Below are 23,122 nucleotides of genomic sequence, written 5' to 3'. Positions count from 1 at the left end.
ATAATATAGGAATAGTACATGTAGGTCAGGGTGGTTTAGGATAACAAAAGCCTTTATCCCAGCATTAAAATAGCAACAAGACTTGAATAAGCTTAGTATGATAAGAAAACTAACTGACACTTACTGACATGCAAGCGTCTAGACCAGCATAAAGATTAACATCATTTGAATTTAGAATGCCACTTAAAGTGATCTCAATGGCCGATTAACGGCATTCTAAGAGAACATTTACATCGTCTTTCAAACTTCAAATAAATGGTTGCTTTCGAATCAGAATGCCCCAAACAGTTCACATCTGAAAGGCTCTGAGTAATACCAAGACAGCTGTCACAATTCTCTGTTTTTGCTAATAGCTTTTAGGGGGAATTTGTTGATTTTTTTTGTGTGTAATCTGTACAAAATTTAGAACTATCTGCACACATGTACCTGAAATCAATGAGAATCAAGAAGCCAGGGGCAAAAGATAAAAAAAATCATTATCATTATTTTTTTTACTTAAAAGATAAAGAGGAAATATCGATAGGGATGATTTTAAATCTCCTAAACATTGCTCCACAGAACTATGTTCTTACAACCTACTAACACATGTCGTTTTAATTACAAACTACAGCATTGTCTATATTAGCAGGCATACAGCCATTGCAGAAGGTTGTATCATACATTTTGAAAAAAAGGGTCTCTGCAGACAAAATGATCTCTTGCACAAAGTTGAAAGTGATTATCTCAAACAAAACACATCAATAGAAATGGCATTTGTATAGCGCCCTCTATCTGGTTCAGTCCCGATTACTGGGGTGGCCAGATATACCTTGCACTCACATCAAAACTCTTTTAAGACTCAACAAAGGATATAAGACCCTTTTCTATCAAACATCAATGGGGACACTGTACATTGTATTGCCATTAAGCCCTTTTGGCGCTAACATGCTTTTCTCATTCTTGCATCAATCCCATTGGCTTACTAACCTACACGTATATCATGCAAGAAGGGAATAACAACCAAATAATCGTTTATCGCCAAAATATACATACATCAATGTTAAAACAAATTCAAAGGGGGCAGGTAACTCCAACATTATGAACATCAATTAAAAATTGTAATGCATTTTTTTTTCTATTGGGAGGCTAGATTTATCAGGTAATAACTTTTGACAAATAAGTTCTTTATTATAAGAGGAAACATTAACAGACCTGCTAAGTTTGCAGAAATACATCATTCAGAATCAATAACCTTGCAAATTCATGCACTCCTTTTGAATAATGGGAGAAGATTAAAATATGCACCCAAGTGTAAAAACTAACATGTCCAGAACTTCCTAACAATGTTTTTCTTGAAGGGATACAAATGAGCATTTACAAATAGATTTGTATTAAGCTAACACAGATTGGACTTCTAGTAAACAAACACAAACATATGATCTACATGTACATGTAGTTCTTAATTTTTTTACTCTGCCCAGTGTATACTTGGTTTAAGAACTAGTGAGAATCTAACACTGTATTTGCTTCTTTTGGTTGACCTTCATACATGTATTGTACACAATCATTGAATACAATGTTCCTTCAACAACCAAAAAAGAAAAAAAAATAATTGCCTTGCTCTACAAAACTAGTACTTTTTTCGTTAATACAACCATGAGCTTCAATTTCACCAAATACACAATCATGAGTAATATCATTTTTCACAGAAATAGTACTTTCAATTCTTATGCAATGCTCACGCTCTTTCTCAATTTCACAAGTGAAGAAAATGAAGAAATTCAATCTCGCAACAGTAGAAGTTGAAAATATGAAATGCAATTTTTAACTACCATTCCTTAATCAATTTTATCTACTGTGGTTATCAAAAGCATCATCGAAAGTCAGAGCAGCCTATTTCCTGCAAGAACCCCCGTAAGCGGCTTTGAATCACAAATTCTTACATTTCATCATTGACAAAACAATGAGGAAATACCGGAAGGCTTCTATAAGAAGATGCCTGGTGCCTACATGGCAGGATTCCAGCTAAAAGACGCCACAAAGACTTTTTGACAAAGTTCCCAACAAAATGAACAATCTACCACAATATGAATGTGCAATTTCTAACCAATATGTGATGCAGAATTAGTGCAATTGAGTTTTAAATTAATGAAATTGTTCCTACACAAAAACACTCAAAAGTTGATTAATATTTGGCAGTAAGTTTGTGTTGCATACTGTAACTAATTTGTATGAAGAAAGAAAAATTTCAAATGTAAATCATAGCCACTAGTTTACCATCCAAAGAGTGAATTTCATTTCAGTGAGTTACTATACATGTAGCAACTGAGCTCCTCAGCAAATAAAAAAGTCGTTTCAATTTCATCACTTAAACATTTTTTTTTCTTTGAATATGATTTTCATTCAACAAGACATTAACTTTTGAAAACAACATGGTGCTATTTTCAAAAAGGGAATAAATATATTTCATCTTTTTACTGGAAATGTTATTTAAGAGTGTTCAGGTAAAGAAAAAAAGGGCAATACTTTGGCTATGATAAATGAACCATGGTTTTCTGGAACAAATTTCCCTAATGCTGCCTCTGTGATGCTAAACTACTTCATGTGTCTCCATTACTTTTAAATAATAATCATCCTGTATGATTAAAACACCAATCTGCTTCACACAAAAAACGTATAAATGCTGATTGATATTTATTTTTCATGCAATTGAATTTGAAACATTTTTAAAGTTGATTCAATTAAAAATAAGAACATTCATTCACTCAGTTCATTTCTTAACGAGCACTAGACATTCCCCAGTGTATGAAATAACGCCTATTTACAATTTGATTTACAATTGGAAAAGCATTATTCATGGGCAACAACGACAACAAGGAAAATTCCTTAAAACCTATTTCCGGATCAAGGTCATTTTCAATTATTTTCAGTTTAACTGATGATATGAGCTACATGTATTTACAATGATGCATAAAGTACAGTCAATAAATTAACCCATAACACTCCTTTAAGGAGGCTACAGGCAGAGTATGTACATGGAATAAAATCACCCGCTTTCTAAGCATCCAAACCCATCATGCCTTACAGTCACAAAAGGAGGCAAGTAACAAGAATGATATTTCTCACAATTGACGTCAATGCACTACCACGATGGCTTGCCTGGCATATTTCCAAGCACGATGAGTGCTCATGCATAAAATTGGGCCCAGAGGGGCACACTAGGTAAGACATTATATATCAACTAATCAAATTTGATTGATGTCACTTGGGTCCTTTTGACATTGAAGGGCAGCATTTAAATAAACAGAACATAACATTGGAGTTAGAACTCTTGGAGCTACTCCAATATCTCCAAACAAGGGTGCAAGTACTTGTGGTATTCTAATGAGCAGCAATCCGTAATGAACTCCTTCATGTGACTGGCACCACATTGGTTCGAACCACCCCTGGTGTCGAAATAGGCTGATCTGAATGGTGGATACCATTACTCAGAGGGGGTGTTAGGTCTACCGCTTGTGGAGGGGGCGTGAGAGGCGTATTCTCCACCGACTCCAGCCTGGGCGACGAAGACCCTAACGAAGGGGGAGGCGTTGACGACTGAAAGGAAGAGGCTGCTGACGACTCTCTGACGGCCAATCCCCCGTTGATCATCACCGTGTCCTTGGCGTCGTTATCAAGTTCTTTGAGACTCGCTAGGAACTGTTCCATACGTTCGTAGCTGGGACCAAGCAGGCTGGCCTCGCGACCACCGCTCATAGCAACGCTCTTGACATCGGACAGGTGCCGGATGAGCGTGTTACGTAGTCCGTCCAGCTGCATGGTCAGAGACCGATGTTTCTCCTCCATGGCTCGATGTTCCTGCTCCGCCTGACGGAGTTTGGTCTCCATGGTAGCGATCTGGGTCTTCAGCCGTCTCATCTGGGCTTCCATCTGGCTATTGCTTGATTGCAGCTCGTTGATCTCGATGTCCAAGTTCCATAGCTCCTCATCATTCTCAACTCCTGTAACGAGGATGAAGAAAATATGTCAGTGATAGGTTAACTTTTACTGAGCCAATGTCACATACATGTGACATAGAGACCTTGCATTTTAAAACTACTATGAATCAACCACCAAAAAAGTATGCAATGATGAAAATATCTGAAGAATTTCAAACCAGGGGCCCGTTTCATAAAAGAGTTACAACTGTTGTAACTCTGCCATTATGGCAATTACCATGGCAACAGGGCTCAGCAGCCAATCAAAATCAAGGTTACCATGGTAGTTGCCATAATGGCAAAGTTACAACAGTTGTAACTCTTTATGAAACAGGCCCCCCTGGTATTCAAACTATACATCAGTCGTCTTACTAGTGTACTACCGTATAAATTTGAAAAGGAGGCTGTTAGAGGTTCAAGCTAAAGCCAAAGTGAGAACAATTGTACACCAAATCTTAATGTACTTCAAGATAGATTGTGCTAAAAAATTGCCCAATAAACGGACCCATCCTCACATCATCACAAACAACTAACAATTCATGAGACTAAAACATTTATGTCTAAAGGGAAGCTCTGAGGTCCAATTTCATGAAATCTAATAATTGTAACATTTATAAAGAGCTTAATATTCTGATTATCATAACAAGTTTGCAACAACCATTAAATGTCCATTGGCGATGGTTTAGCGCACAAGAAAGGATCACCAGTTGTTCATAAAGTCGCTCTTAACTTATGAATAGCTTTATGAAACGGCCCCCAGGGCTTTGTAACACAAAGATTAGCAATCAATCACTAAATGAACTGAACAATCAATATCAAAATTACGCGTGCATTAGGTTTAAAATACTGGCCAGCGACCAATCAGTGCGATTCTTTCATATTTGCAATTCATAGCAAAACTCGGAGCCCAGGCGAGTTTTTCATTGATCTTCATCAATCATATTGAATGTAAGGATATTTTGTATTTATTGAGAGGTTTGAAATTTTGAACAACTTGTCTGAATAAGAGCAAGTCATTGAAAAGTAGGGATTTTCATGGACTGAATCGATGGCACCATATTGAATGAGATGTCAGAATGAATGCTTATTTGAAGTTGACAATCAAGCAGCATGGAATATTTTCTGGATAAATAATAGCATACCCTTGACGTTTTTGTGTGATAGTGAGGTGATGTCTTCTCCGTTCAGCCTTGCTTTCTTCATGGCCTGAGCAGCCAACGGACATCCCGAGATGCTACGATGGTCCAACGAAGCCCCGTTCACATGACCTGATCCATCACATGACGGAGTAGGGCAGCTATGGAAAGAGAAAAAAAGTAGCAAAATTACAAATAAAACTCAATAGTTGAGTCGATCTACATATTGATGATACGGATCTTGACTTTCAAACTGAGAAATACAGCTAAGAAATTTTTTCGTAATTAAAATGATGATGAATAGAAATGGGTGCGGACTTGAAAAATGACTGGTGTTAGAGTGGCTTGGGAAGGTTATAATATTCTTTCTCAATATGTAATTTGTCCTTATATTTATGTAAATCGGTTTACTTTTAACACATCAATCAAACTATTTATAATTCTCCACGCATCTGTTCATTTATCTATCCTTTTACTTGTCAATAAATATCTATCCATCCATCAATCAACCTTTTCACCTATTCATCCGTACATCAACCTGTCTGTCTGTCCACCCACCCACACATCTATCCTCACATACATCTATCAATCACCCCATCCATCCATCCATATCCATCCATCAATTGATCGATCCATCCATCCACCCACCCATCCCTGAATCCACTCATCCATTTACCAACCCACCTGTTCATACATCCATCTTTCCATCCATCTCATATCACACAAAATCATTTTTTCTCTTACCTTGGTCCTACCAGCTCCTCCTCATGTTCCTGTTCCTCCACCACCGGTGACATGGACATGATGTTACCCTCACCCATCATGTTAGGCTTCAGAAGATTCAGGGGTAAGACGGCATCGGTGATACCGCTCATACCACAACCTCCAGTACCGACCACACCCACCATTAAACCCCCATTCCCCATCACGCCCATCCCACCGACTCCATTCTGCGGCGAGGGAGAGGGCGCCAATGGGTTTTCCTTGGGCGCCGTTTGCATGGGTCCCTGGTATCCTGCTCGGAGGGCTCGCGGGCATCCCGACGCGCTCCGGTGAGAGGCGTACTTCCCTGTGACGTGACCAGAACCATCGCAGCCTGGTATGGGGCACCTGTTTATACAAAAGATCCAGAAAATTACATATATTAGAGCCGACCCGTCTCCTGTGTATGAAGGTAAAGGGAAGAAACCAGAATTGCTATTGTACAGTTTGATTCTTTTAAATCTTGAATTCCAACTTGTCTGATCCAACTTCACCGTTCTGTGTAGATGATGCCACTTTTACTCTATCACAACAACTGAAATCAACATCAAAACCTCTTCCCACAGTTCATGTATGCATTTGGTAAGAATTTTAAAACAGTTTTACAGGAAAACTGACATTTTGTTCACTATGAAAGAACATCAAAGCTGGGAGGTTAGTTTGGCCCAGCCCATAAGATATATCCCAATAACAGATATCTTCAGTGATTGTCGTCAAACCTAGCGTGAGCGATTTCCAACCAACACTCCGTGAAAACTGACCAGTCTCAGCAACATTCACACCCAGGAAACTGTCTCCAAACCGACCGATAGTGTGTCATTAGAAATAATGTTATAGCCTTGTTCAGTCTGGAGTTTTTTCATTGGTGTGAATGGGGCTTTGCAGAAACTTGGTTCTCTTAAAGATGCAGTTCATACAGAATCCATCAAATAATCACATAGGTGGGCATTTCATAAAGATAAATTTCTTGCTGAAGGAAAACACACCATGGCTCGAACGCGAACCCACAAATTTCTGCTTGAAAGGCAAGAGTTAGGACCACTAGATCAAGAGAATCCACAATGCGGTTAACTATACTGGCAATCTCGAGAGTATTCATTTTTAAGCTTAGATTTCATGATTTCACAAAGTTCAGTTGATGTAAACTGTACTAGATCTTGATCTAGAATGATATAGCGACAATTAACCTTGGTTAACATAATTTTTTTCTCATGAAATCAACGTTCACTGCAATCAATTTCATTCATCTTAAAATCTCACACTGGAACGCAAAGAACGTACTTGATGAGCCCGTCCCCTTCTTCTTCTCCTTCTTTCTTTGGTGAGGATGTGTAACTCTTCTTCTTGGCCCTTGGACACCCGGACAGACTACGATGTGAGGAGTAGTTACCGGTGGCATGACCTGATCCGTCACAACCGGGGGTGGGGCACCTGTAGGGAGGGGGGGGGAGATGGTGAGAGATACATGTACATCACAGCACAGGTAAAGTCAAGTATGTCTCTTTACCCACCCAATACAGGCTTTGTACTAAGGACCACATGGGTCTGCTAGGCAACAGGTTGAAGCTGTTACAAGGACAACAAAATAGAATGGCAAGTTTGATTGGGCTATGGGAATTTGCGAAGGTCAAAATGTATGAAAATTTTATGTTTTCAAAACCATTCACTTTTCTTTGGAATAGATTGTTTTTCTTCTATTGTTTCCCAAAGGTGAAATATTCATGAATATATTTAAGTTGGGCAAATCAAAAATTTATAATATACAAAATTAGTTACAATCTTGATTACAAATAAAGAATGTCTTCGATATTGGACGTTGAAAGCAATGGAAACGGATTCAGAACAGGCCTCACTTTCATCTTTTTAAAGACAAAGGCCCGTATTCTGATCTGAAGTCGGGTCTAACTTAAACTCAGGTTTACAGTTGTGGTTAAAGCATGGGAAGCCAATTGTTACATAAATCACTAACGGTAGAGATATCATATTTCAGCTCATTCGGCTCTCAATCCTTCATAATTGTCTAGGAAGTATAAACAGATTGTCTTACGATCAATGAATCAGGAAAGAGCACAGTATACATAAGAAACGTTCAACTTTTATACTTTTGGCTTAATTTAATACTTTTGGCTTCCCATACTTAAACCACAACTTTAAACCTGACTTCAGAATACAGGCCAAAGAATCGCTCGGTTTCCTTAACCTTTAATCATACAAGTACATGTATAGAGTTATGTGCTGTACAGGAAGAAAACACAACTGAAACAAGTTGTTGAATTCACAAGCCAAGAAATAAAACCACTGCAGTGATCATTGTCGCGAATCTTACTGTAACTTTTGAAACATTATCAAGTTGAAATGTTTATTAGAAAGCAACTAACTTACCACAAATTTATGATTTCTTGATTCCAGCATTGCTTAGACTTCCATTGCCACATTTAATTTTTTTTAATTCAACCAATGAGTCAAAGTCAATAATAATAAAGTTTGTCTTTATATCATGAGACATTATACCACAAGGGAATGGCAATACATGGATGGAATTAACACACACCCAATGATTCATGCATAATAAAACAGTTACACATGGAATTACAGTAAACATTTCTCATTTACACATGGGAGAGTATGTACTGGTTATACCTAGCCCCTTTGTTTTAATAGTCTTACTCTCAGGCAGATTAAATTGGCATGTGGTATAAAGGAAAGCAAATCTACAGTATGCCAAGATATATAGCATTTGAGATTGGGAGCTCCAGCTGGAATGCTCCCCAGGGAGTGGAGAAGAAGCATACATCATGTACAGGCAAGCAAGTACATGATAATACATTGTTATATATATGTATGTACAGTAAAGAAATTAAATGGAAATGTCCTGATTTATGAAATGTTAAATAAAGAACATATAAAATAGGGATGCCAGTTGGAATTGATCAGAGGGCCTGAAAGTCCCCTATAATACCATATTTTGTACACAAAAATGCTATAACTATGGCCTGAAAACAAATTGCCAGAGCCTGAATTCAGGCTATTGTCTGAAAGCTGGCATCCCTGATAAAATTATGAACCCAATGGCATGCTCCTAATAATGTTTCCCAATTTTTAATGGTATAATCATGTCAAAGAAACTACAATTTATGGAACGATCTGCACATTCACACAAATTTAGAAGCACTATCTAGACCCATGGAATAGCAGTCTAAAAGCAGTAGATGTAATCCACATTAATAGGGAAAAAAGAGGAAATATTCTCTAAAGGGGGGAATACACTTAATTCTGAGTTTCATTCTCTGTCGAGGATGTATATTATCTACTTTATGAACATGAATGACAAAGTTTCTCTTCTTTTTATAGTTACTTTTGTTTTACTTTAGAAGAACATCAAGTTCATAGAATGAGAGGTGCTACTTGAAATCGACAATAAAACTAGGAAAATAAAGAATTTGCATTTCATACAAAAAGGGTATTTTCTGTGGCTGAAAATATGGAGAAAATAGGAATTTGTACTTTGATAAAAAAGTTATCCCCTTATTCATGATAAAAAAGTTATCCCCCTAATTCAAATATTTACAAAAAGGCGCCTGGAAATAATAATACTAAGATTTCTTAACTGGAATATACCCCGATGTGAATAGTTTTATAAGCGGGAGAGAAAGAGGAAAGAAACCTCAACATACCAAGTACCAACACTTCCCAAATTACATGTAATCAAGAATCTAACCCAATTAGCAAAGTTAACAAAAAAAATATAAAAAACATGCATATTGTTATTCTGTTTGACATTAAGTGAAAAAAAAAACTTACTTTAATTCTTGGGTTCCGGGGATAATAGTGGATTTATCTGCCATCGGGCAACCAGACAAGCTAAACAAGCAGGAGAGACCATTCCAGAAAAGGGGGGTTTTAATCATTTCAACATTCAAACCAAATCACAAGCAAACAATGATAACCAAATAAAAAACAAAACAGAAATATGAAACAGTTTGAAATACAGAGAGGGTAAAATAAGTTGTTGTGGAAGATGCCAAATGCCAGCGTAGAAAAGGGAGTATTAAGCAAACCAAATTATCATATCGGGAGGCGTGCGGTTACGTCGTATCTCAAAAGGCAAAAATATATTAATTTCAAGTGAAAATATATAAGAAGTAAAATAATAACTTGCTCAACAAAATATGACAAGGAATGTAAAAAAAATGTCTTTATCACTTTCACACGATTAATTCAATTTTTAACGTGAAATTTAACATCAAGAAAAGCATCCAATTTGTGTGCAGACATTGAAATGGACTAGCAAACTGGTTTATTGGGAGAGGGCATGTCAAATACATTTGAATTCCAAGATGCAAAATGAAAAAAAAGGGGAAATTGAAATGTGATTTATATCAGGGATTTGCATTATGGCGTTAGCGTCAGTGAAAATGGCCATTGATGAAGGAATGATCGATTATTGCAAATGGGATAGATGAATAAGTTAACATTTAAATTCCGATTGCTGTTAGGTGTTAAGGCATTCAACACTGATCATTAGTGATGACATATGATTTCATGATGTAAAAAAAGACACAGATTTTTCTCTCAAAATGGTCAGATATTGGAGGTAAATTGTCACATTCAATAAAAGCTAGCATTGAAGAGCGGTGTGGATGAAAAATGTTTGGATCCGTGTGTTCACATTACACAAAATATAAGACACAAAAATGGTTTTTAAATGGTAAATGTGATTATATGATGCAACATTCTCTTCTTTGGAAGATTGGCTAATACTTACGCTACAGGGCTGCTTAGTCGAGGAGAAGCATTAGCATTTTTTGAGGGTTGGAATTTCAAGATGGAGAGAGTAAATAGGGAAGGACAGGTGTCATATACGAAGACATTAAAAGTAAATAATTATAATCATTGTTACTTTTGAAAAATCATTTACACGAAGCTCAAATAAAACATCCTTGGCAGAGCTTGCGCATAGGAAGACTGTATTCAACACTGAATATGAAAAGATTTGCCTCAAAAGCTTCTTAATTTTCCTTTCTCAAAATTCTACATAATCTACTTTATTGGCACTGTGTCCCTTTTGGTTAAGAATAATCCTGAATGTATTTGGGAAATCAGTGGATTGGTTTTATAAAACACTTTTTATGTTTTGGATCACCTCACTCGAATCTTTGTGGGGAAAATAATTTCTGACATTTTAATGAATTAGGATAATTTTCATTTCAAATTAACCCTCTTTTGAACTGCACAAGTGTGAGTGGATTTTTAAAAAAAAGAAATTAATCAATTAAAAAGTCCAGGGGCCCATTGCAGAAAGAGTTGCTTTTAAACACAAGTCAAAAAATCAATCGCAAGTCAAAAATGCGCGCTGTTGATTGGTTGAAAATCAAGTTGCGCATGATTTTTAGAGTTGCGTTTGATTTTTAGAGTTGCGTTTGATTGCAACTCTTTCTGCAACGGGCCCCAGGGCTTCTATTAAATTTCAAAGCAACAGTATATAAAGTGGGGCTAAAAAAGTCTTATAAAATTTACAGTTTTCCATGGTTTAGTCATGAATTAGATAAATTAGGGAAGCATACAATTCAGTTCAATAAAGAAACTTTTGGTAAGACAAAAAATCAATCTCCAAAAGGGACACAGCATTGAGTTTAACAAAAAAAATCATGACAAAGATCATGAATATTCATAAGAGGTGATGGCTTATTGGTTTACATCATTGCCTTTAGTATGAATATTCACAATCCCTGTGCTTCAAACTACAGATCTGCCATTGCTATTGGTTCTGCATTCTAGTCATGATTCATGAATATTCATATGGTCTGAATTGACCAATGACCAACCTCCTATGGGATGTATAGTTCCCTGTTATATGGCCCGATCCATCGCATCCGGGGGTAGGGCAGCTAAAGAAAGTAAATGTCATAGCAACTTAAAATCAAAAGTTCCTTTCCAGGAAACTACAGAAAATACATTAAAGCAGACATTCAAAAGTGAAGATAGGGTGCAGTGGTTTCTTGTTCTAAAATTCACATGAATTTCAAGAAATAATTCAGTTTGGAATCAGAAAATTAATTTAATAGTTAAAAATGTATATTCATAGTATCACTGAATGTCTACTTTAATATTTCATTAAAAAGAAAATTAAGCTGCTGAAAAATTTGATTTGGGTGGGGAAGATATATATATATAACAATGTGTCCCATCTATTCCCTCTATCTAATGCATAGGAATTAACATCAAAAGAAGCACACCACATTTTCAAAATATTCCTCTTCCCCTTACTATCCTGCGAATCGCCAAAGACTGGCATAGTCTACCTCGCTCTTGATATCATTGAAGTGTAAACCACGTGAAATCTAAATGTAAATGCAATCACAAAACCAATGCATACTAAACCGTGTCAGAATGTACTTATATATCTTTTTTTCCATACAATTGTCACTATATGAGGAATGTATGTAATTCACAAGGTTTGTTACTTCAGAAAAATACACCAGTTTATTCAGGTATCTATGAAAATCATTTTTACATACTTGTGGAAAGTGAATACTTAAAGGGGAATGAAACCTTTAGAACAAGATAGCTTGTGTGAAAACAGAAAAATCAAAGAAACAGATCGACAAAAGTTTGAGAAAAATTGGACAAACAATGAGAAAGTTATGAGCATTTGAATATTGCAATCACTAATGCTATGGAGATCCTCCGATTTGCAATGCGACATGGATGGGTGATGTCACATGTGAACAACTTTCTCTTTGATGGACTATGGAATACCCCCAAAATGTCTCTTTTTGCTTTTTCTTGTGGTGATACAAACTCTTTATCCATGATGTATTCTTGAAAAATCTGTATTACATGCCCTCCTATAGAAAGAACACATGATCTACTGATAGATGTGATAAAAGCGGCAACTTAAGGGAAATATATACTAAAGTAATGTTGTTTGCAAGAGACATCACACATCTTTGTCGCATTGCCAATGTTAGGATCTCCATAGCATTAGTGATCACAATATTAAAATGCTCATAACCTCATTATTTGTCCCAATTTTTCTCAAATTTTTGTTGATCCATTTCTTTGATTTTTCTGTTTTCACACAATCTATCTTGTTCTAAAAGTTTCATTCTCCTTTAACCATTTCTCACAATTTTGGTCGATTCCCTTTTTTTATGAAAGGTAAACAAAGCAAAAGTGTACTTCACTATGGTTCAAAGAGCCATTGAACAAAATGTGGTATTTATCAAATGATGTTAAATCATATGACTTAATACTGGAAATATTTCTAAATAACAACTAATCCCACAGACAGTGTCACCAAACTACAATATATACAAAACTAAAAACAAGACAGCGACTACCGTGGTTGAACAATACATAAACCACAAACATGCAAGCTTTCATCTAGAGATTTACTGTGAGTGAATCCATAGGTTTCAAGCAGTTTTGAAGGTATGGGACAATTATTTTAATACAATTGTGAAATAATTATGTTATGTATACACCAATTAAGTGGCGTTGCATAAGTGACCTAGAGGATATTCTCCTCCTCCAGTTGGTTCACAAGCATGCTATGAGTGTGAGAGTGTTGTGCATAGCCACTGTGAATACAGCCACAATTTGAAAATTTCAATAGTCTGGCTCCTGAGGCTAACGATTTGGAATGAAATTAAATTATTTTATTGTGCCAGAAGTTAATAAGCATTCAATACTTTAAAGATAAAAGAAAAAACAGCATTGAGGGAAAAATGGTAGGCCATATGATAAAGTTATGATTGTGTGATGCCAAGCAATCAATCAGGAAAGTGTAATGCTTTGAGGAAAATATTCACAGGAATGGGCATCATAATTTGGATCTTGAACGATAATGAAAAATGAAAACTATTTTCTCAAAATGGGAACATTAACATCCCTGAAAAATTTCTTGGACTCTCCCCACAAAAACAGAAGTTAACAATTGTCACAATCAGCACAAAAAAGCAATGCAATACAATACAAAACATATAAAACAATCTACTATAATTTACTCAGAACATTAGATTTTTCTATTGAAAACACACAATAAATGTGACAATTAAAAGTCAATGTCAAGATAAAACAATGATTGGCCTTTTGGCCCCTTCCTGATATTCATAAGAATAAAGTCTTTTAGATCAAATCCCCCTTTAATATCTGACATATAAAAAACTAGATCAATGATGTGGAGCTCATCCGGCATCTCGCAATGATATTCACACAATTTTCAATTTCAGCCCAGTTCACACTGTAGCGAATTATATTGGTGATATCAATTGAGGAAACAGAATTAAAACTGATGAAGAAATGACACAGCAGAAACATTTTTTTGTGATTTAAGAATAAATTTCGTATAAATTAGCATAGATAATTTTCTAGTCAAAATTTCTAAATAGAACCTTGGTGAACCTCATGTAGCTCTCAGATAAAACAAAAGCAATCAAATCTGTCAGCAAATACATGCAAATAAATATTTTTGTGAGTTTTGAAAAATATACATAACATATTTAATGACTTTTAAAATTCTGAGTTGAAATTTTGTATCCCAACCTAGACCTATCATACAAAGCGAACAAAATTGAAATTGATCAACAAATGGAGAAAAAACTTTTTTTTTGTAATATGATTTTTTTTGTGATTTATGAATAAATTTTGTATAAATTAGCATAAATAATTTTCTAGTCAAAATTTCAAAATTCTGTGTCAAAATTTGGTCACCCTCATGTAGCTCTACTAGATGGATGAAAAAAAGGAATTGGTCAAGAAATAAAGAAGCATTTTTTCTGATTCATGCAGCTCTACAAAATGGAAGGGAGAAAAAAATTTGATGTGAATTTTTTAAAATATGCATAAATTCGCATGAAAATAATTTGAGTCAAAATTTCAAAATTCTGTACAAAAGTTTAGCAAACCTCATAAAGCTCTACCAGAATAAAAAAAAAAAATCTGTCAACAAAATTAATTAAGAAGCCTTTTATGTGAATTTTGAAGAATAAGCATAAATTAGAATATTACTAAAATGAGTTTCAAAATTCTGTGTAGAAGTTTTGAATCCCCCACCTAGTGCTATCAAATAAAGCAAACAGAACTGAAATGACGAAAGAGCATTTTGAAATTGTGGACGGACGACAGACGACGGACGCCATCGGGCCGGATGAGCTAAAAATCAAACTTGCTTTCATGTCAATGCAAAAAATACCAACATATACTCAATTTTCTTTTCTTTTGATTTCCCATAATAGATAGTATGTGACCATATCGGCAATGCAAATTCAATCAGAAAAGGAAGAGTGGAAAGTATTTGGAATTAATGTGACCAGCATATTTCATTGGCCACCATATTGGGACTGGCCCCAATCAATCTGACCCCATCTAACCAATCTAGTGGGACAATGCATACAGAAAGTTATAATGGCAATGTGGCTCTACTTTCAAGAATATCTCTTTCTTAGGGGTTCTGAAGAACTGTGGTTGATAAGGTATTAAAAATAAGAGAAAGAATAGATCTAAAGAAATACTTCTGATTTTCACTGTACATGTACATTTATGCACAAATGACATAGATTAGCCAGGACACTAGTTGTCAAGATAAATACAGGTCTGATAAGCAAGGTTTGGCTGTCGTACATAGTCTTATAATCCATTAGGCAGTATTGTATCTTCATCTTTTATATTTTGCTGAAGAATAGCTGAAGGGTAGATTGTCAATACATCTTAATTTCAATTAATTTGTAAACAGGAAATCTATTCAAATGAGTGACCTACACAGCGTTTTCTGCATGTCATTATGTACTGATATGAAATGAGTCGGGAGGTGGGGGGAGAGCAATTATCAAAAGACAAGATCACAAAGGTTTTATAATCCTCTCGAGAGCCAATAGCATGGTCAAAATAATTTCTTTGGTGGAGTAATTATCTTCAATTTACTTGGATATTTTACACAACTATGATTAATGTAGCTCAATAGATGACCTACTTTTTTTCTCTCCCCCCCCCCCTTTTACCCCTCCCTCCTAGGCTCCATCTCTCTTTCCCTTTCTCTCTCCCTTTCTTTCCTACTCTCTCCCTTTCTCTCCTACTCTCTTCCTCTCCCTTTCAAACTAATCAGTGGCCTCAGAGTGCTTGATAGCAAACAAGAAATATCCAACCATTAATACAAAAAGACAATGCATGCATACATGAAGTATCTAGGGCTTTTCCCAGAAGGCATATATAATGAGGAGCTAGCACTTAGTCTATATTTGTAAATTGGAAGAATAGTGGCATCAAATCAATTTATCAATGCACATCAGCACCGGAAGCTTGATGGTTAGTTATCTTGATGCATATTGCAAGAAAATATATATTTTGAACATAGTCTATCTAATGAATCCCCCCCCATAAAAAAAGGAGGATTTGTAATCAACAATACAAACTTGTAAGAATTTAACTGAACTGCACATGAATTAAGCAGTTTATGAAATGAGAGAAAACTATTAAAAGATTAAATTATAATTTTTTCATCATTATCCCAAATACCCCAAAATGGATATAAAAAATTATTTAAAAACTGCCGGGGTGGGGGTGGGTAGCAAATAAACTACTTGCTCTGTTATTTCAACGGGGCCAGAAATCAATCAATAAAGATGTAAATTCACGGTGAACCACATGAATTTGTTGGGAAAAACTACCCAAACCACAAACTGATTTTGATTGCAACAAAAATGCTAGAATATGTAGCTTGCATAACATACTTCTACACAGTATACACTGCTATACACCAAACAAAATAATAAATGTTGACCCATTTCATGTGCTAATAAAGCAGCCCTGAATTGTTCAATTTTCATAGGGAAAAAAAGGGAATTTGGTATGCAGTAATGTACACCGTTTGCAAATGATAGGGAAGATAACTTTATACATGAAAAATATCAAGCTCTTCTTGGAGATATATTCTGCCCTCGACTGAGCGGAAGAAAGTCAATTGGAGACCAAACAGAGATGCTCTTATATCTAACCACCCACTTTCACATTCCATGCCAGTAACTTCATACAGGCCTGCCTCCCTTTAGAAATCACTTTGATTTTATCACATAGTCATCCAGTATGAGTTGCAAATCGAACTGACATTGTTATTCTCATAATATCCCTGGCTTAATGCACATACATGTATCTAATTTCATGGATTATCACAGACGCTTGGATCAAGATAATAAAAAATTTGAACCCGTTCCCTACTGGAACCCGATGGTCCCTGTACAAGTGCTCTGGGAAAGACAGGATTCGGTAGTCAACTGGTTAAATTCTGGGCTGCCTTATTTCCACCTACAGGTGTACAACAATATCTAAATATAACATTAACCCACAAAACACCAAGCATGCAGTCTTGACTTCTACTAGTTAAAAGTTAGAATTCGATGGGCCATTTCAAGGCGGTTATTCAATGTTCGGTGCTGCTTTTTTTTAGAGAGAGATGTAGGGATAACAGAGACTATTTCTTCCCTTCCCTTTTCATTGTAATTAATCACATTCCAATAACACTAGCACTTTATACACAGTAGTGTAGTGCTACAGTCAATTGCAAACTTCTGAAATCAAGCGCAAGACTTAAGATTCTCTCCACGGCAGTCAAGCACCAACACTATAAAGTCAACACCTTCATTGAAATGACCCATTTTCTGAAGTAGAACACTTTAACAGCCGATTGCAATGTCTATATTCAAAACTACACTAATCCTACACCGACTGACTTGATGCTTACATGACATACATGTATGTTGGAAGACAATGGAAATTTGGTCTCGGTAAAATTTTACAATCTGGTGTCTAGCCTGGAACTTGGATACCAATTTTGCTGATGTTGAAATATATTCAGCCTCTATACCTTGAGACAGATATTCATTTTACCAAGGCAGAAATTCAGTTTTTTTAGTTGCATTTTTTTTACTTAATAGTCTTCTTCCTTTTGTCATATTACATAAAGGAATCATAATCAAAATTTTGCAACAGATTTTTAGGTCTGTGATATTAGCTACATTCCCATCCTATTGTCATATAAATCCACAAGAATTATATCCTTATTTTTCTATTTCATATTTGTGTTTTGCTTATACCATGCCACCAAATCGAGTCAGTGAGATTCGCATAATTTTGACAACGGACATGACCACCAGGGGAACAATTTTTCCAATAAATCAAAAAACAAGTCATACTTTATTCATGGCTTTGAAATCATTGACTTTTCATGATTATCGCTTCATAATATCCATGCAGTGCTGATAAAGCAATATCAGATAGAAAGAGTAAAGAATTTCTGACATAATTTTGAAAATTGTCCCCTGAATGGATAAGACGATTATCATACCTTAGAGGCTCCCGTCGCGGCTCAAACAGAGCTTTAGGAACAAAGCTCATTTTGTTTTGTTTTTTCATAGGACTGCTTGAATTTTTAAAAGTCATTGGTGTAAAAGGGAACGTTGTTTAATGGGGAAAGGGGAAGGAAGCAAAGATGGAAATGGAATGAGTATGTTAGTTCGCATGAAGCAACAAGGAGAATAAAATGGAGAGAAACAATACAAGTTAGTCAACAAATGGAATTAGTTTGATTTGCAAATGATTATCATGGCGAACCTTCAAATATACTATGCTAAGCAAAACACAATCGTAATTTCTAGACCCTTTGAACATGACAACAACATGAAAAGAATTCAGACATTTTCCTTTTGGATGTTAAATTCAGGAGTCACTTGTAGAGGTCTACATGCATTGCACTTGTTGCTTGTGAATTTTCTCAGAGTTAGGATTATAGGGCTATCTTTCTCTTCTACAGTGTATTCAAATTTGAAATTTACTTGGTGCAAATTTCTCTAAACATTTTGCATTCTAAGCAGCTGGTTATGAATAGGCAGCTGTTATTTGATTTTTTGTAATTGAAAATTTAGCTTGTTACTTCATACTTTTGACAATATGCATTATTATTATTCTACAGGCAAAAAAACAGGGCATGCGAGTATCAGAGTGGATGAAAATACTTACGATGGTTCTTCTTTCCCGAAACCGGTCAGCGATACGTTTCCACCAGTCGACACCACGGCATTGGGAGCGATGGGGGTGAGGACACCTCCCCCAGAGGTGAGAGGAACGTTGCAGGGCAGTGACCCAGGGAGAGACACCAACGAACTGCTGAGGGGCGTCAGGGGCGCACTCAATGGAGTATGGGGGAAACTGGTGAGGAGGGGGTACTGCGGCTTCTTGGGGGCGGAGAAGTCCACAGCTTGATCGTAAGACCTTGGGATCTGGAGGATCGTCGGCGAGTTGTTGGACGTGGTTGTCTGGACCATAGGAGACATGGGTGGGAAGGAATAGCTTCCAGAGTAGACAGGGTTTGGCATGATGGGCTGCGGGATGGACAGCTGGACCAAGCTCGATTGGGAGGTCAAGGGGAGAGAGGACTGTGGCGGCGGTGTGTTAGCCGTCATAGGGCCAGGGAGATGAGAAAGGGCCGTTGCAGCTGGCTGATGTTGGCTGTCCATCTTGGTGGATTTCATGCTCAGGTCTAGGGTGCCGTTGCTGTCGATCTTCACCAGGTCTAAAGGCTGTTGCTGCACCGAGCTTGGTGGCGTCATCGGTGGCGGGAACTGCATGGGTATGGCCAGGTGGGGCATCATGCCCGGCATGGTCTTCAAGGATAGGTTAATCGCCGCTGCTGCGAGTGTCGCCTCCCGATTGTCCACCGTTCCGTCGTTAGGCATCGCAGGACGCTTACTGGGTGGCATGAGCTCGGCAGCTGATATGACCTTGGGAGCGATGCGCTTGTGGCTACCGGTCGCTGTGTAGAGTCCTGTGGCAGGGTTGAATGCCATGAAAGAATCTATCGAGAAAGGCTTTGCACTGACCTTCTCTGACGGAGTAGAACGTGGAGTGGTGGTGGAGCTGTTGGTTGTTGCACTGTTCATGGATTCCATTTCTTGTAAGCAATACATCGGTTTCCTAGTGTAAAACCACACAAAATGACATTCCAAAATTAAATGCATCATCCAAAACAAAAACAGTGTATCATACGAATGAAATAACAATTTATTTACAGTGATTGATTAAAATGTTCTTAACCATGCAAGGAGAGCAGAACATTTTCTTTCTATTCGATGCATGTTCAGGAGAGGAAACAGATCATAAAACAGGATTTGTCTGATAAACACAGGACTTATCAGATGAAATGTCTTCCAAGTTATTTCATGCTCTCCAGGGGAGCATGAAATAACTTGACGGATATTTCATCTGAAAAATCCCTTTTAATCCGACAGGGAAGCGTTACATGAAGAACTTGTCGGGCGTTTTATCCGACAAATCGTGTTTTATCTGACAATTACCATAGTCACAGTGCTTCTCAGCCAATCAAAATTAAGCAAAGTTGTCAGACAAAAATGTTGATGAAACACTCCCCAGGTATCCCCAAGCATATTTTGTAACTAGAAGAACAGACAAGAACAATCGAAAGACCAATATCTTTCACAGCTCTTTCAAATACAAAATACAAGATTAGGTCATCTTAAAGCGCTCAATCATTATATTTTCACTTATTACATGTATTTGTTTCCTTGAGCTAGGACCAGTCACAAATACTCAGGGCATCTGTCAATAATCCACACAAAATTACAATCCCAAACATTTATGCATCATAAAAAACCTAAACAACCCCTACCACCCCCCCCAAAAAAAAACAATAAAGAGGCTATCTTGCTTCATAATGCTAGCTCAAAGCTCAAATCAGGGCTCAAAACAAACGAAGGCCATCCAAGGCCTCGGATTCCCCTTTATAGAAATGTGGACTTAAAGGGGAAGTTCACCCTGACAAAAAGTTTATTGTAAAAATTGCAGAAAAAATAATAAAAAATATTGCCAAAGGTTTGAGAAAAAAATCATCAAATATTTAAAAAGTTATTATAATTTCAATTATTTGATTTGTGACGTCATATGCGAGCAGCATTCTTACATAGCGAATGGTAAAAAAATCAATGAAATTTCATTGACTCAGAAAATTAAAAATGGTTTTTTTTCACTGTACCTTATGTATATCAATAGACAAATAATTTCACACCCGATCATGAATAGAAAACAAAATTAAGTCATCAGGAACCATACAAAATTTCAAATTCATGCATTTTATATTACATAACACATGGGGCAGCTGCTCGTTTATGACGTCACAAATCCAAAACTTTGAACTCTAATAACTTTCTTACTCTTTGGCGGATTTTCCTCAAACCTTCACCAATATTTTTTAATATTTTTTCTGCTATTTTTACAACAAAGTTTTCTTCAGGGTGAACTTCCCCTTTAAGGCTAAAATAACAGGCCCAGTAGCCTTGGTGCCCCAATCCAGTGCAAGTGTCCCATTGAAAAGTATATTTCATTATTGATGCCCTTTTTTAATGGTTGTGGATGCCCCTTAAGTGAGTACTGTCTTCCCTTTCCTTCAAGTGCCCTGGCCATGCCCAATTGAATTCTAAAATCATGCCCTGTCACGTCATATTGATAGTCCATACTTCTGCTCAATTCAATATGAATATCTTTCAATATGAAAGATATTTATAGGCTAGTAATCTGTAAAATATTGTCATTAACGACAAAGATTAGAAAGAAAGATTGAACATACCCCATGAGCCTGGTATCGTTTGAATATTTAGGTGCCGGAGGCGGGCCCTGGTGCATCATGGCTAACTTTTCAGCAGCTGCTTTGGGACAACCTGATAAACTGGAGAGAGGAAGAACAAGAAAAGCAGAATGAAAGAGACAGAAATACAACAGAGGGAATGGAGCAGAGATATAGGTGAGACAGGGGGGGGGGGAGAAAGAGAAATGTGAAGGGTTGTAAAAATTATTAATAACAAAAAGACGCAATGTTACTGCTGTGATATTTATTTTTGAACAAATTTGCAACTAGATTTATGCTGAAGAAATATCAGTACAACCACATGCATTCCCAAGAATCTTTGCTGCCCAAATCCCTTAACTTGAGGAAAGTGGTCTGAATGTCCAGCCTAAAGTCCTAGCAGTGACTTGTGCAGAGAAATTCAAAAAGCAAGTTGTATCTGTACTAGTCTTGTGTGAAGACCCACTAGTTGATCAAAGTTCCAATGAGAGTTTGTGTCTTAAATATTTTCAGGCTGACAAACTACCTTAGTATAAAATAAAGACACATCAAACAAGCATTTCCTGAATTACTGACATACAGAAGACTGATTTTCTAAATAAACAATTAGGGGGAAAAACAGTTGCAATACTATAATATTTTGTTCTAATTTTGCCTTACCTGCGATGTGAATTTCTGTTACTATTGACATGGCCTCTACCCGAACATCCAGGAGTTGGACACCTTAGAACACAAAAATATAACAGAATTAGTTCCATTCAGAAAGAATGCAGTATTGAATATATAAATGGTAAAACAACAAATATGGTATATTATCAATCAAAATAACAACCCAAAACAAAATTTATCATCTGAAGATGATAAATTAGATAACTAGAAGACAAATAATGCATCCACACAATGTTGTGAAAAACAATGAAAACGTGAGTTAGAATTACAGCTGGATACAATTTCAAAACAAATGATCATGTGATGAGCAAGCACTGAGAAAAATGGTTCGTTAATTAAAAGAAATGCAATTAAAGTTCACGATGCATGCATCTATAGAATAATAGCTTGAAAACATGATACAAAGAATTGAAGAATTCAATATAATGAATTGAAGAAACCCAAGCAAGAAATTAATAAAAATAGTCATAAGTACGGATTTTAAATATGAGCAAAGGTAGATGTTAGTTTGAAACCTTGACAATATATGGGTTTATATTAATTAGAAAGGTGTGGAAAAAGGATATGTAGGATTTATGAGTAGATAAGCAGAAACATGACAAAAGTAAAAAGAAAATTTGAAAGAATATTCAGAAGGAAATCCACCAAGATCCATGAAACTTGCTTTCGCTATAGAATGATAAAATACTCTCTTAAGAAGAAACAGTGCATCTAATTGAGTTAAAACATATTCATGATTAATTCTTGATTAGAAATTTGGCAAAGCAGCCCAATTTACAATCTAGGGTGGGGTCCAGAACTACAAGAAATAATGAATCAAGTTAGAATAGTTGAGAAAAGTCCAATTAAGAAAAAAAAAATTGATTAATCACCATTTTGCCAAGTTACAAGAAGTATTTTGAATAATTGTAATGAGAACTTGCTGCAACTTTTAAAGACCTATTCCTATTCTGCTTCTTCTTCAGTCTATT

At 36.3% G+C, this 23,122-nt stretch overlaps 1 protein-coding gene across 8 annotated transcripts in view; it reads right to left on the bottom strand.

Moving 5' to 3' along the window:
- Positions 1-1,340: 1,340 nt before the first annotated feature.
- The window catches only part of LOC121430713 (myelin transcription factor 1-like), an 83,801-nt gene continuing 62,019 nt past the window's right edge, over positions 1,341-23,122 (bottom strand). For 3 of the 8 annotated variants that reach the window (XM_041628071.1, XM_041628070.1, XM_041628078.1), the window contains 10 exons: positions 22,143-22,205; positions 21,486-21,584; positions 18,866-19,819; positions 18,195-18,269; positions 11,680-11,742; positions 9,656-9,715; positions 7,115-7,285; positions 5,837-6,202; positions 5,099-5,253; positions 1,341-3,980 (listed from right to left, as the gene is read on the bottom strand). In XM_041628071.1, coding sequence (XP_041484005.1) covers positions 3,391-3,980; positions 5,099-5,253; positions 5,837-6,202; positions 7,115-7,285; positions 9,656-9,715; positions 11,680-11,742; positions 18,195-18,269; positions 18,866-19,819; positions 21,486-21,584; positions 22,143-22,205 — 2,596 coding nt within the window. In that variant the 3' untranslated portion in view covers positions 1,341-3,390. The remainder of the gene's footprint in view (positions 3,981-5,098; positions 5,254-5,836; positions 6,203-7,114; positions 7,286-9,655; positions 9,716-11,679; positions 11,743-18,194; positions 18,270-18,865; positions 19,820-21,485; positions 21,585-22,142; positions 22,206-23,122) is intronic. The other 5 variants (XM_041628073.1, XM_041628072.1, XM_041628074.1 and 2 more) reach the window with 5 other exon arrangements.

This window comes from Lytechinus variegatus, chromosome 17, assembly GCF_018143015.1.
Source record: "Lytechinus variegatus isolate NC3 chromosome 17, Lvar_3.0, whole genome shotgun sequence".
NCBI lineage: Eukaryota > Metazoa > Echinodermata > Echinoidea > Temnopleuroida > Toxopneustidae > Lytechinus > Lytechinus variegatus.
This window is presented reverse-complemented; position numbering and strand designations above follow the sequence as displayed.